Raw genomic sequence first — 14,541 nt, 5'->3', positions numbered from 1 at the left:
TGAGTAAGCCTCTGAAACTCTCAGGACCTTAGTTCCTTCCTCTTTATTTTAGTTTCTTTCTTTCTTTTTCTTTCTTTCTTTCTCTCCTTTTTCTTCCTTCTTCCTTCTTTTCATTCATTCATTCATTCATTCATTCGAGTCAGGGTCTTCTGTGTAGCCCTACCTGGCATAGCCACGTTGGTTACATTATAGGTATGAAGCACCGTACCCAACTAGTTTCTTCTTTAAGTAGGTGAGGCCCTGGGGATACAATAATAGAGTACGTGCCTAGCATGCATGAAGCCCTAGATTATATGTTCAGCACTATATAAACTAGGGCCTTATGGGCCATGACTTTAATCCCAATAATCAGCACTTGGGAGGAGGAGGCAAAGGGTCAGAGGTTCAGGGCTAGGCCTCCAATCCCAGCACTCAGGAGGCAGAGGCAGGCAGATCTCCTGAGTCTGAGAGCAGACTCAATGAGTTCTAAGCCAGCTAAAGCTACATGGTGAGACCCTGTTTTAAGAGCAAAAGTACAACTGGGGGGTGAATCGCTGTCCCTCTAAGGCTGTGATAGGACCACCTGTAAACTTGCCGTTTGTTGGCTATAGACTTGAACATTTGTATTGTCTGCTCTGACCTTGCCACACAGTGCTCACTAGCACAGCACCCCAGGCACCATGCCGTTATTTTCTTTATACTCCGTAGACCATTTGCCTCTATGCAGCTAGGTAGTTACTGTCCTTCCACCTGCTTTACTGTCTACCTTTTGAATAATATATGCTCCGTCTGAAGTTTGGGGGTCTTTCTGTTTTCAAGACAGGGTTTTTCTATGTAGTCCAGGCTATCCTGGAACTTACTGTGTAGACTATACTGGCTTTGAACTTAGCATAGATCCAACTGCCTCTGCTTCTCTGGGATTAAAGGTATGTGCCAAACACTACCTTTTGTTCTTGGTTTTTAAAAAATTCTATAATACAATAATAATATAATATAATACAATGTAATGCACCTTTAGTCTCAGCTCTTGGTAGGCAGAGACAGGCAGATCTATATGGGTTCGAGTCCAGCCTGGTCTACAGAGTAGAGTCCAGGATAGCCAGGGCTACATAGAGAAATTGTGTCTTGAAAAAAAAAAAAAAAGTAAGAATATAAGTTGTTTTTGTTTCTTTGTTTTTCTATGTCTATGTCTAAGTTAGGACAAATTGTGGGAGACAGTTCATCCACAACATGGGTTGGGGACTGAATCCTGCTTGTCAGGCTTGATGACAAAGGGGTTTAACTGCTAAGCCACCTTATGGCCCAGAGAGAACTTTTTTCACTAGCCATACTGTTTACAGTACTATGGGAAATTTGTAATTACAGTTGGTTGCTGTGATAAGAGTTAGGGAATCTTAACTCCTAGGCAGAAGGTAACTGTGATTTCTCAGGTATATAATGGGCGTATTTCCACAGTAAGTGAAATGCTTTTGGTACAGCTGTAGTGGTTTTAAACAATAGTGGACCATCTTCAACATGACTGCATCTTTCCTTGCCTGTTTCCCAGCAGACATTCAAATCTTGTTCAGAAACGTATCCTTAAATGATGGGAAGCTCACTACTAGCTGTCTTAAGATTTGTAGCATTATGAAGTTGTCTCTGCAAGCTGGAAACAGCTGTAATTTGCATGATTGGTCCTTTCTCACACATGGAGACTTAGATCTCTTCTGGCATTCACAGTGTGACTTCCTGATACAGGTGCTAAGAACAGAGGTCAGGTCCAGACCCAAAGGTGCTCCTAACCACAGAGCCATCTCCTCCTCAGTCTTCCCACTGTTATACAGTGTTGGTGGTCAAGACTAAGGCAAGCCCTCTTCCCAGTGAGCTGCATCCCCAGCCCAGTTTCCTTTTCTCCTTATGTAGCACTTGACTGGCCAGGAACTTACTTGAACACAGAGATCTGTTTGCCTCTGCTTCCCAAGTACTGGTGTTTTTAGGCAGCTTCAAGCTTGGCTTGATGACCAAAGTTTGAGCCTCAGAACCTTTGTAAAAGAAGTTGGACACAGTACACATCCACAGTCTCAACACTCCTGAGGCAGAATGTGAGGTAAGAGAATCTCCGACCTAGAAGCTTACAGGCAGTACGGCATAAATTAGAGATTCTGCCTCAACACAAGATGGGGCTGAATGCAAACATATGAGTAGAAAATTCCAGAACTGACTGGTTTGTTAGTCACATAGTGTACATCATTCAGTGCAGTTGTTGTATGTTTGAGCCATGGGTCAGTGTTTTCCCCCATTTGGAACAGCACAGTTCGACTTCACCCCTTCCTTTCTGTCCCACCCAAGGGGTGAATCACCCTTTGTCTCAGTGTATCCACACTGTATGTGCTACTTGCTTGTTAGTCGCTTGGTTACCATCTATTTACCAAAACTCGGACTGCTAGTGCTTGTTTTCAAGAAAACTGTGTTTAACTTCAGTATCAGGTCTGCATGTAAGAGTGGTGATCCTGGCAATTTGAAATGCCAAGAAGCTGGAAAGAGTTCCCATTCTGTAAAAAGGTAGAAATTTTCAATTTCATAAAGAAAGGAAAAAACTGTTGATGTCAATAAGTTCTGTGGCTATGAAGCACTAAACCCTATCTATTTTTCTATGAAAAAGTTATAAAGAGTAATTGTATATACTAGGCACAATTAAAGAGTAACAATAATCATACCATGCTAAATAAATGTACATAAATAAATGTAAATAAAGGTGGCAGAGCCAGTTAAGAGCAAAACAAAACCATCTCTCTAGCTTTAATTCTAGCACTTAGGAGGCTGAAGTAGGTTACCCAGGAGTACCAAGGCCATTGTGGATTATGTGAGACCTCTTTAGAAAAAAAAAAAAAAAAAGAATAGTGTGGGGGATAGGGTGGGCGGGCGTAGGAGAGGTGGCAGAGCCAGTTAAGAGTATTGGCTGCTCCTTCAAAGGACCCAGGTTAAATTCAACACCCACATGGCAACTCACAACTATCTGTAATTCCTGTTCCAGGGAATCTGACACCCTCACATAGTCATAGATGCAGGCAAAACACCAATGTATATAAAATACAAATTAATACTTTATTTATTTATTTATTTTTTTTAAAAAAAAGGAGGGCTGGAGAGATGGCTCAGTGGTTAAGAGCTCTTCCAGAAGTCTTGAGTTCAATTCCCAGCAACCACATGGTGGCTCACAACCATCTGTAATGAGATCTGATGCCTTCTGATGTGTCTGAAGACAGTTACAGTGTACTCACATAAAATAAATAAATAAATAAATAAATAAATAAATAAATCTTAAAAAAAAAAAAAAAGGAAAGAAGAAAGTAGTGCCAGGCAGTGGTAAGCTTTCAGGAGGCAAAGGCAGAAAGCTCTCTCTGTAGATCACTGTGGAGCCATGACCTAGAACTTGCTCTGTAGACCAGGCTGGCCTCAAACTCAGTATCCTCCTGCCTCTTGAGTGCTGAGATTAAAGGTATACACTACACGACCCAACTGATACAGAGTAGTTCTGTATTAACGTTAACCAACAAGTTTACTGATTGATCAAAGTATTCAGACAATTTAATAATGCTCAATGCAAGAAGCATGAGATGTACTTGTCCCTGGAGACAACAGCTCTAGTAGGAGAAAGAAAGTTCCTTTCTATCTCAGAGAATACAAGTGTCTGGGCTCCATCTACATAAGAAAAATAGGGGCCTGAGAGATGAGTGGGAAGTGAAGAGTGCTTGGTGGATAGTCGTGAAGACTGGAGTTCAAATCTCAGCACATGTCACAAGCCTCACGTTCAGTATGTGTCTGAGGAGGGCAGAAACAAAGCTATTGTTGTCACTTGCTGGGGTCCGGCCTCCCTGAGAAAATGCCGCCCAGATTCAGGGAGAGATTTTCATGTGGATTAAGCAGAGTACCAGAGGAGGACACTCAGTGCCCTCTTGTGGCATCTGCACACACAAGTACACACATACACAAGTAGTCTTAAAAATTAGAATTCTTTTAAAGCTTAATTTTATTTTATGTTCATTTTTTTCTTTTTAACTGCATGTACATCTGTGAGGGTGTCAGAAGCCCTGGAACTGGAGTTACAGGTGGATGTGAGCTGTCATGTGGGTGCTGGGAGTTGAACCCAGGTCCTCTAGAACAGTTAGTGCTCTTAACCACTGATTTATCTCGCCAGCCCCACAAATTATAAGTCTTTACACATGTAAATTCAGAAGACACGGTTTTAAGAGACAGGCTCTTGTTCTATCAAAACTAACCCAGAACTCCAGGGCTCACATGGGTCTTGTCTCATCTTCTCATATAATGGGAACTACCTGTTCATACTATGTTCTCCCTCAGTACAGTGAGAAGTATCATTATTTCTGTCCCCTAGGTACATAACCCACAGGCAAACAGTTACAGAGTGCTTTCAGATACCAAGACGGTGATGATTTGGGCTGCTTGCATTTATTTCTCTATAAACAAGTGTAAGTGACAGGGTAGCTTAGTGTATAGGGCTTTGGCTTGTTTTTAAATTTTTAAACAGTAATTGTGTGTGTGCATGCACATGTGTGCACTCTGGTACATGTCATGGTAGAGGTCAGAGGACAGCTTGCAGGAGTCAGTTCTCTCCTTTCACCACAAGTGGTTCTCATAAACTAGGTTGTCAGGCTTGGCAGCAGGCACCTTTGTGGCCATTGCATCAGTCCAGCATTAAAAAAAAGATTTAATATACTTTTATTGGTGTGTGTGTGTGTGTATGTGCACGCGCACTCTCATGTGCATGTGCCCCAAAGGAATGTAGGTCCTTTCAGAGGCCAGAAAAGGGCCTGAAATCCCCTGGAGCTGGAGTTCGGAGCTGCTCACCGTGGGTGCTGGGAATCTACCTTGACTCCTCTGAGAGAGCAGCACGCAGTCTTACTCAACGAGCCTTCTCTAGCCACCCAACATGTTTTTTTCAGTAATATCTTTTATTCACATGTATGTGCAAATATGAACATGTATATGAACATACATGTAGCCATATGTCAAAATATAATTTCATTCAAATAGTAAAATACATAAAAAAATAAGGGGGAACTGTTATCATCTGACTACTATGATTATTTAAAATAATATCCCTTTTCACCTCCCCAGTTTAAATTCTGGGTGTGTGTAAGCCCTGCATAGTTTTTTAAAGCCTCAACCACAAGAATTTCACATTGAGCATGGAAATTTCTTGCTTCTTTCTTAAGAGGAAACTGAAAGTGCCTGTGCGCCTCCCCCCTCCAACTGTGTGTGTGTGTGTGTGTGTGTGTGTGTGTGTGTGTGTGTATGTGTGTGTTTGAAAACAGAGTTTCTCTGTGTAGCCTTCTCAAGATTCCTCTTGGAGTAGAGAACGAGCATTTATTGAAGAAAGAGAATCTAGGATTGATAAAGGTTAAATAGGGGTGTATATTTTTAGAATAAAGTCTCAAAAATTAAGGAAAATCCAAGTTGCAGTCATGTGAGGGCCTTGAAGCAGAGTGTATTGCTTTTTTCCCTGCTAAGCTGATCAGACTGGCTTTGACGAGACATCCTGAACATGGAACCTTATGGCTTCAGCTTCCCAAGAAGCTGGTACTACACCTTGTGCCCCAGGCCCTGCTCTAAACAGTTATTTTGAGAACAGTTGCCAGGCAGTGGTGGCGCACTCCTTTAATCCCAGCACTGGGGAGGCAGAGGCAGGCGGATTTCTGAGTTTGAGGCCAGCCTGGTCTACAGAGTGAGTTCCAGGACAGCCAGGGCTATACAGAGAAACCCTGTCTCGAAAAACCAAAAAGAGAGAGAGAGAAAGAGAGAGAGAGAGAGAGAGAGAGAGAGAGAGAGAGAGAGAGAGAGAGAGAGAAAAGAGTCTTACCGTGTAGCCCTGTCTGACCTGATACTTGCTAAGTAGATCAGCCTGGCCTTGAACTCACAGAGGTCCAACCACCCCTGCTCCTGCCCCCTGAGACATCCAGCTTTCAATTCATCTGTCTGCCCATCCATTCATCCATCTGTCTGTCCACCCGCCCGCCCGTCCGTCCGTCCATCCATCCATCCATCCATCCATCCATCCATCCATCCATCTATCCATCTATCTATCTATAGACCAGATTTCTCAGTATAGCCTTGACTTTCCTAGAATTCTCTGTAGACCAGTATGGCTTTGAACTAGACATCTACTTGCCTCTACCTCCCAAATGCTGGGATTTAAATATTTTTAATGTTATTTATAAACTTACTTTGTGTGTGTGTATGTTTGCATATGTATATATGAGAGAGAGAGTTCTGAGTGTGTACATGCACATATACCACAATATATATGTGGAGGTCAGAGGAAACTTCTGGGAATTGGTCCTCTCCTTTCACAGTGTTTGCACAGGTCATTAGGCTTGCAGAGCATGTGCTTTACATGCTGAGCTATTCCCTCCCCCACTTTCTAGTACAGCATTGGAGCCGCTTAGGTACGAGAAAAGTAAATAAGCAATGTATCTGTGTGTGCGAGCATGCACATACATGTATGTGCATTTGTCTCCAGGCCAGGAAAGGACATAGGATTCCTTGAGGTGGAATTATACAGGCCAGTGTCAACCACTTCACATGGTTTCTGGAAAACAAACTTGGGTTTTATAGACAAGCAGCAAGGGCTCTTAACCACTGAGCCATCTCTACAGCCCAATAAAAGAAATTCTTAATTTTACATGACAGGTGATTAAAAGCCAATAGTCGAAAATACCCCTGGAATCAGTCAGACAAAAAGAATTTGAAAAAGGAGAAATTGATAAGATGCTCAGTGTCATTAAAATTAGGGAAGAAAAACCAAGAAATGTATTTTGGGGCCTTGACATCCTAGCAAAGGGTTTTGTGGTGATGCACACTTTTAAGCACTCAGGAGACAGGCAGACAGATCTCTGCGAATTCAAGGCCAGTTTGGTCTGCATAGCCAGTTGCAAGCTAGCCATAACTGTATAGTGAGACCTTGTTCAAAGAGAAAATTAATGGTTTCAATGTAGTGTGCCCCTTGGGTGTGCTTGGACATCTTAAGAGACTGTCTTTGGAAAGAGTTCTGTAAATAGATTACGCTCACATAGTAGAGTAGTAGTATCTGTGGGACTCTATTCCTATACAGTTAGCAGTGTATACTCTGTGCTATTAATAAAGGTGGCAGAGCTCTTGCCTAGCCTCCTGAAGCCCTGTTTGATCCTCAGCATTGAAGGAAAAGAAAAGCAGTATGTTCTTTTTATATAAGCTCTTAAACTGAGACATGTTAGTTTTAATATTCCATTCTAAAATGTCTGACCATTAAGGTGAGTGCTGTAGTGTTTTGGTTTAAATTGGCAAGGCCCTAAGAGCAGAGTTGGTATTTTTAGGTTTCACATAGAAGGATGTAGGACCAGACTGTGCTCTGGTGCCGCTGGGACAAGGAAGTGGATTAGAAGAGGCAGGTTGCCGGTTCTGACTTCTGGGGCTATTGAAATGAACTGGTCCGAAGACTGGGAGATCAGCTGCCTTGCTCTTGATACTTACTGCCTGTTACAAATGGCGTGTAAGTTTGTTTCTTTAAGGAATCAAATCCTGGCCATAAGCCTCATTCTCAGAAGCACACACAGTAGGATTACTTGTCTCTTTCCCAACCTCCACAGTTGGATGAGGCCATTAAATTTGACCCTTGCAAAGGTGAACTTAGTTAAGTTGAACCCATGAGGCAAGCTTGAATATTTGTTTCTAATGGCAAATTATAAATTGATTAACACTGGAAATTTTCTTTACTAGATATAGAAACAGCATGATTCAGCTGCTAAATCCACCAAGATAAGTCCTGGTGGAGAGAGGCTGACCATTTCCACAGCTGGGGATGGCTCTGCTTCGTGCCAGCCAGCCAGTGTCGTTCTGCTGCTTTTCCTTACCAGGAGATGTCTAGGAGTGGGTGGGCTTGAGAGCTTGCTGTGCATGCATCTGCCCATTTCTACTTGTTACCACACAAACTGTTGGTCATATACTACAGTCAGATGGCTGTCTCACATACTAACTTCATTATGAAAGTACTGACATTATAAGTTAAATGTTTAGTGTATTATTTCCAAATGTAAAAATTTAGAGTGGGTGCTTCTAAATAGCCATTAATTACCTGATTTCAGGGCTAGTTTTGTTTAAGCAATATGCAGTTTCTTTAACTTCCCTAGATTATCTTGATTTTGTTTTGTTTTGGTTTGGTTTTGAGACAGGGTTTCTCAGTCTAGCCCTGGCTGTCCTGGAACTCACTTTGTATGTAGACCATGTTGTCCTTGAACTCAGAGATCTACCTCTGTCAGCCTCCTGGGTGCTAGGATTAAAGGTGTATGCCACCACCACTGAAAGATTTAGTATATGTGTTTTTAACTTTTTAAAAGATTGATTTATTTAGCTGTGTGTGTGTCTTTGTGACCCATGGAGACCAAGGGACATTGGGTTCCCTGGAACTGGAGTTACAGGTAGTTGTGGCTGTTGGGTACTAATCTTAGTTCTCTGCAAGAAGATAAGTACTTAGTCACTGACCCATTTTTTTGAGCCCTGGTATGTCTTTATGACTTAGGCCTTTTGTAGTCACTTGCACTTGGACTTTTTTTTTTTTTTTTTTTTTAGACAAGCTCTCGTGATATCAAGATGTCCTTGAATTTCTGATGTTCCTGCAGAATGCTGCCATTTACAGGAATGTTCTATCATGCCTTTTCTGTTTATGAGGTTATGGGGAATCAAACCCTGCGTGCTACACTAGCCCACTGTCAGCCATGCTGCATCCCTCCCTCTCTGCATATTTTAAGGAAACCAGTGGTGGGGCTGGGTTTGTCCTTAAGGAGCAAGCCCATTCCTTTGATGTTGGCATTGTTGCCAAACTTCAAGGATGTAAGTAAGCTAAAGGGCAAGCAGCTTTAGCAGCAGGAAATCTAGAGCAGGGTATTTAATGACTCCATCAAAGGCCTCTTTGAGGCTGATTTCCAGCATTCTGACTCAGTGGCCCTGTTAAGTCTTGCCCAGCACAGTACAGCTTCATTTGTTGTGAAGCAAGTGGGGGCGAAATTGGTCACATTGTTCAACTTCTGTGGCAAGTTGGCACACCTTATTTCCTAACCAACTGTGTCTGTTCTACTAAAAAAAAAAAGTCTTTTAGTTTGGTCAGGTTTTGTTTATCTGTCGTACCTATTCTGTTTTGAGTCCCGTCATCCCTAACCCGCATTCCGGGTTTTTTTTTTTTTTTTAAAGACAGGGTTTCTCTGTCCTGGAACTCAAACTCTGTAGACCAGATTGGCCTCAAACTCACAGACATCCTACTGCCGCTGCCTCCTGAGTGCAGAGGCTAAAGGCGAGAGCCACCATCACCTGGCCAAAAATAGAAAGGCTTTTTTTTTTTTGTTGTTTTGTTTTTTTTTTTTTTTTTTTGGTTTTTCGAGACAGGGTTTCTCTGTGTAGCCCCGGCTGTCCTGGAACTCACTCTGTAGACCAGGCTGGCCTCGAACTCAGAAATCCGCCTGCCTCTGCCTCCCCAAGTGCTGGGATTAAAGGCGTGCGCCACCACTGCCCGGCAGAAAGGTTATTTAAAGATGGCATCTGTAAAGAGAAGGCTGTGTGGACCTGAAAGAGCGCCTTTACCTGTGGAAGGCTGCATAGAAGCATAGCACAGTTGAAGCCAATCAAGATGAGCATGGCTTAAGACCCCAGTCTGCTGATGCATTCCTAGAACACACAGTTCTTCAGTGAGTGCTCTGGTTGAGGGTGGTGGTGACTAAGATAGAGTCCTTGGAGGAGAGGCAGGTCAACCTGGATTTTGTTAATAAATTGAAAGACAGACTTGAGAAGAGCTTGCACTTGTGATATATTGTTGGGAGTAGAAGGAAGTATACTGTTTTCCCTATGCTTTTCAAATGCCTCCATGTTCAGAGATTGTAGAGCTGGAGAGGGCTTGGACACTCTGGTATTTGAATTTCAGAAGCTGGGTGTGATGGCACACACCCATAATCCCAGGATTTGGGAGGAAGAGGCAGAAAGACCAGAGTTCACACTTGTGACCTGTCTATCAAGCTCCAGACCAGCCTGGGCTACAGAAGATCCTGCCTCAAACAGACAAATTTTTTTTAACCAATACTTCATTCCGAGGAAGACTCAGACAGGAGGAAGAAAAGACTAGTATTGTTAAAGGACACTGGTTATGTCCATACCAGCAAATCTGAAGAACAAATTTAATCTATTATAAAATAGATATTACTTTGAGTTTTCTGTGGCTGTTGTACACCGTTAGCTAAGGAGAAGGCTGACCCCCACCCCCTGCCCATGCCTGCGCCAGCTTTTCCTTTTAAAGATGTGGCTCTGGCGGAGCTCTAGATGATGGAACGATCCAGAGTTTGTGCACAGCACTTCCTAGCTTTCTCGGGGCTGGCTGCAAGCCCCTGTTTCTCCTCCTACAGATACTTTAGATGGGAAGATACCTGATGCACAGACTGTTGTGCAGCTCCCCTCCAGGGCAGCTTAGAATGTCTGCAGACCAGCCAGCGAGATTGCCAGGCCCGATGGCCAGAGATCCACCTCTAGAACCCACGTGATGGAAAGAGAACCAACTCTCACAAATTGCCCTCTGACCTCCACACATGCACAGCTCCCCACATAGAATTTTTTCTTTTTTCGAGACAGGGTTTCTCTGTGTAGTCCTGGCTGTCCTGGAACTCACTCTGTAGACCAGGCTGGCCTCAAACTCAGAAATCTGCCTGCCTCTGCCTCCCAAGTGCTGGGATTAAAGGCGTGCGCCACCACTGCCTGGCAGAATATTTCTTAAAAGATTTATTTTTACTGTTCTTAATTATATGTAATCAATCTCTCTCTCTCTCTCTCTCTCTCTCTCTCTCTCTCTCTCTCTCTCTGTGTGTGTGTGTGTGTGTGTATATACACGTGAGTACAGGTGCCACATATGGTTCAGAAGAGAAAATGTCACCTCCCTGGAGCAGGAATTAGATTTATATTAGATTTTTTTTTTTTTTTTTTTTTTTTTTTTTTTTTTTTTTTTTTTTTTTGGTTTTTCAAGACAGGGTTTCTCTGTGTAGTCCTGGCTGTCCTGGAACTCACTCTGTGGACCAGGCTGGCCTCAAACTCAGAAATCCGCCTGCCTCTGCCTTCCAAGTGCTGGGATTAAAGGCGTGCGCCACCACCGCCTGGCCTTTATATTAGATTTATGAGCCAGCCAACATGGGTACTAGGAATTGACCTAGAGTTGTCTAAAAGAACAATCAATACCTTTCTCTCTAGCCCCTCAAAAAAAAAAATTTAGAAAGATTTTTCCAAATCCCCACACTGAGATGGAATTATTTCCCAAAGCTCGATAGCATTTCCTATAGTCATTCTACTATTCACTTACTCAGAACTACGCCGATAGACAACTTGGTCTATCGATTTGGCTTTTAGAACATTTCAGCGAATATTCTCTATCTATCTATCTATCTATCTATCTATCTATCTATCTGTTTGTTTATTTTTGAGACAGGGTTTCTGTGTGTAGATATCTATGGCTATCCTAGAACATGCTCTGTAGACTAGGCTGGCCTAGAACTCAGAGGTCTGCCTGCCTCCTGAGTGTCTGGGTGCACGCTACCACTGCCCAGCCAGGGTTGCTATTTTCATACTGATTTTTCAGAATTTTCTATAAACCAAGGAAATTGGCCCTGGTAGAGATCATAAGTGTTTTTTTTTCAAAGGTTGTCTTTTCATTTTACTCTGTGTTTTTGGCTCATGAGTCATTGACTGTCAGAGTTGTCGATGGTTTTGTTTGCTTGTCCTCCTACATCATCATGTAGTTTTACACAAGTCAGTCTGTGGGCACTGTTGTGGTCTTTTGAATTTTCTTTCAATCATTTGTGTATCTAGAGTTTACTTTGCTCTGAGGAAGCCAGCTCTTCTGACACTGTTTATGGAAGAATTCATCATCTTCAAATGCATCATTAGCAGTGATCTCTTCAAAGAGCATCATGTCCCTCTCATCCCTGTCCCTTCTCTCATCCCTCCTTTGTACACTGGGGGTTAAATTTAAACCTTACCGCATGCTATGCAAATACATGCTCTACCATTGACTAAAGATCACTGTTTAATTTTTGACACTGGATCCTGCTAAGTTGCTTAGACTGACTTAAGTTTCTCTGTATCCTGTCTCAAGAAGACCTTGACCTTTCGTTCCTCCAGTTTTGCATCCCAGGTAGCTGGGATTACAGGCCTTCGTTGCTCAGCTTTTCTTTATGGATTCTGGTTTCTCTCCTTCCAGTTTTCTGTAGCACAGGTGAGGTGATTTTTTTTCCAAAAATAAATTAGGGCATCTCTATCTTGGTGGGCTGCACATTGCTCTTTGGATAAAGACCTGATCCTCAGTGTAACCTGAAGACCCTCTTTGGCCTGACTCCTGTTGTCCCTCCTCCTCCTGTTCACAATTTTATTAGAAGTCAACCTTGCTCCCTGCCTGAGTTTTGAACTAAACACTCCTCTAGGCAGCAAATGAGTCAATCTTCACTTCATTTCCCATTGCTCAGAGAAGTTTAAAAAAGTTGCCTGATGGGAGTCTGGAAAGATGGCTCAGAGGTTCAATTCCCAGCACATACATAGTAGCTCACAACCATTTATACTGTACTCATGTGGGATCCAGAGCTCTCTTTTGGTATGTAGATATACAAGCAGACAAAACTCTATACACATTAAATAAATAGATAAATGCATAAATAAACTTTAAAAAATTGTCTGATGTACTTTAGCTTGAAATGTACTTACTATTGTGTTCAATAAGATTTATTTAAGAGAGAGTGTGTGTGTATGTATGTGTACATGTACACTTGTGTCTGTGTGTGAATATGTGCACTTGAGTGGAAAACAGAAACATCAGAACCCTTTGGAACTGGAATGACAGCTGTGTGGGCTGCCCACTATGGGTCCTTGGAGTCAGACTTCTTGGGCAAGTGCAGTTTATGCTCTTGCCTGCTGAGTCATCTCTCTGGCCCATTTTATACATTTTACCGAGTTTCTAAAAATTGGTTTAGACAGAAGAATGAATCTGGTTATTAGTACTCTACCCCAGAATCTGGTTTCTTTTGTTTTTCAAATGTGGCAATGTATCTCTGGCTGTTGTTATTAATTTAAAAAAAATTTAGGTTTCTTTATGTGTATGGGTGTTTTGCCTGTATGTGTGTGTGTACATACCACGTGCATGCCTGGTCAGAAGAGGGCATTAGCTCCCAAGAAACTGGGTTTACAGATGGTTTTGAGCCACTCTGTGGGTGCTGAGAATCAAACCCTGATCTTCTACAAGAGCAACAAGTACTCTTGAATGCTGAGCCATCTCGCCTACCCCTGTTGTCATTAATTTAATTCCATAAACATTGATATTATTTAAGAAACCTCATTTTTCTTTCAGATTTATTTATTTCCTTTTAACAGAATTTTATATGTGTATGTATGTGTGTATCTGCATGAGTTTGTATGTATCATATGCATGCAGTAGCCTACAGAGGCCAGCAGAGGGTGTTGGATCTCCAGGACTTAGAGTTACAGATGGTTATGAGCTGCCCACTGTGGGTGCTTGGACTCACATTCAGGTCCTGGAAAGAGTAGCAAGTGCTCCTAGCTACTGAGCGATCTCTCTTTACCCCTACTCCCTCTTTTTTGAGAAGAGTCTGTAGCCTAGGCTACCTTCAGACATGCTCTGTAGTTCAGACTGGTTTCTAATTTCTGCAGCCTCCTAATTTCTGAGATTACACACCTACTATCATGTTCAACCAGTCTTCTTTCTTGTTAGCATAAAGGTTGCTTTAAATTTTTAAATTTTATTTCCATAGCAAATAAAGTTTAGGAATTAAGTAATTACGTATGCTAGGCTATACTATCAGAGGCAGGGCCAGTTAGAGCACTCAAAGACACTTACATCATAGAAAGTTGGGCTGGTGGCAGAAGGAGCCAGTAGTTTGTATAGGTTCATACTTCATATGATAAAATTGTAATTACTATGTATTAGTAAGGTATATGACATTAATGGATACAGACTACTTATAGCTTATGCAGTATATGAATTTTTTGTAACGGAAAAAAATCTCAACAGTACTCTTAACTGTCTTTTTCTTTATTCCTAGGTTTAAATAGTGGAGTAAAATCAAGCTGGTAACCATGGCTGAAGGAGGATTTGATCCCTGTGAATGTATTTGCTCTCATGAACATGCAATGAGAAGACTCATCAATCTGGTGAGATGAACAGATGAGTCCAGTTCCCAACTGATCTGGATTCTTCCTGGTTCTGGGAGATCAATGTTTCTCTTAGTTGTGCTTCTACTGCAGTGATGGTTGTGACCAAAGGCAACTAGGGCAGGAAAGGGATTATTTCGGCTTTCCCTCATGAAGTCAGGGCAGGAGCTGAAGGAGAGGCCACCCTTGTACCACATGTCTTGCTTATTAGTCCGCTCTCCTCAATACCCAGGACCAACAGCCCAGGGGCAGCATTGCCATGGTGCCCTGGGCTAGTCCGCTCTCCTCAATACCCAGGACCAGCAGCCCAGGGGCAGCATTGCCATGGTGCCCTGGGCTAGTCCG

At 42.4% G+C, this 14,541-nt stretch overlaps 1 protein-coding gene across 1 annotated transcript in view; it reads left to right on the top strand.

The window, feature by feature from the left end:
• The window catches only part of Smim14 (small integral membrane protein 14), a 48,016-nt gene that overhangs the window by 10,632 nt on the left and 22,843 nt on the right, over positions 1-14,541 (top strand). The window contains exon 2 of the mRNA XM_034508883.2: positions 14,088-14,196. Within this exon, the coding sequence (XP_034364774.1) occupies positions 14,122-14,196 (75 nt within the window). The 5' untranslated portion in view covers positions 14,088-14,121. The remainder of the gene's footprint in view (positions 1-14,087; positions 14,197-14,541) is intronic.

The sequence above is a fragment of the Arvicanthis niloticus genome, chromosome 7, assembly GCF_011762505.2.
Source record: "Arvicanthis niloticus isolate mArvNil1 chromosome 7, mArvNil1.pat.X, whole genome shotgun sequence".
Taxonomy (NCBI): domain Eukaryota; kingdom Metazoa; phylum Chordata; class Mammalia; order Rodentia; family Muridae; genus Arvicanthis; species Arvicanthis niloticus.
The sequence above is the reverse complement of the archived record's forward strand: the minus strand, read 5'-3'. Positions and strand labels throughout refer to the sequence as shown.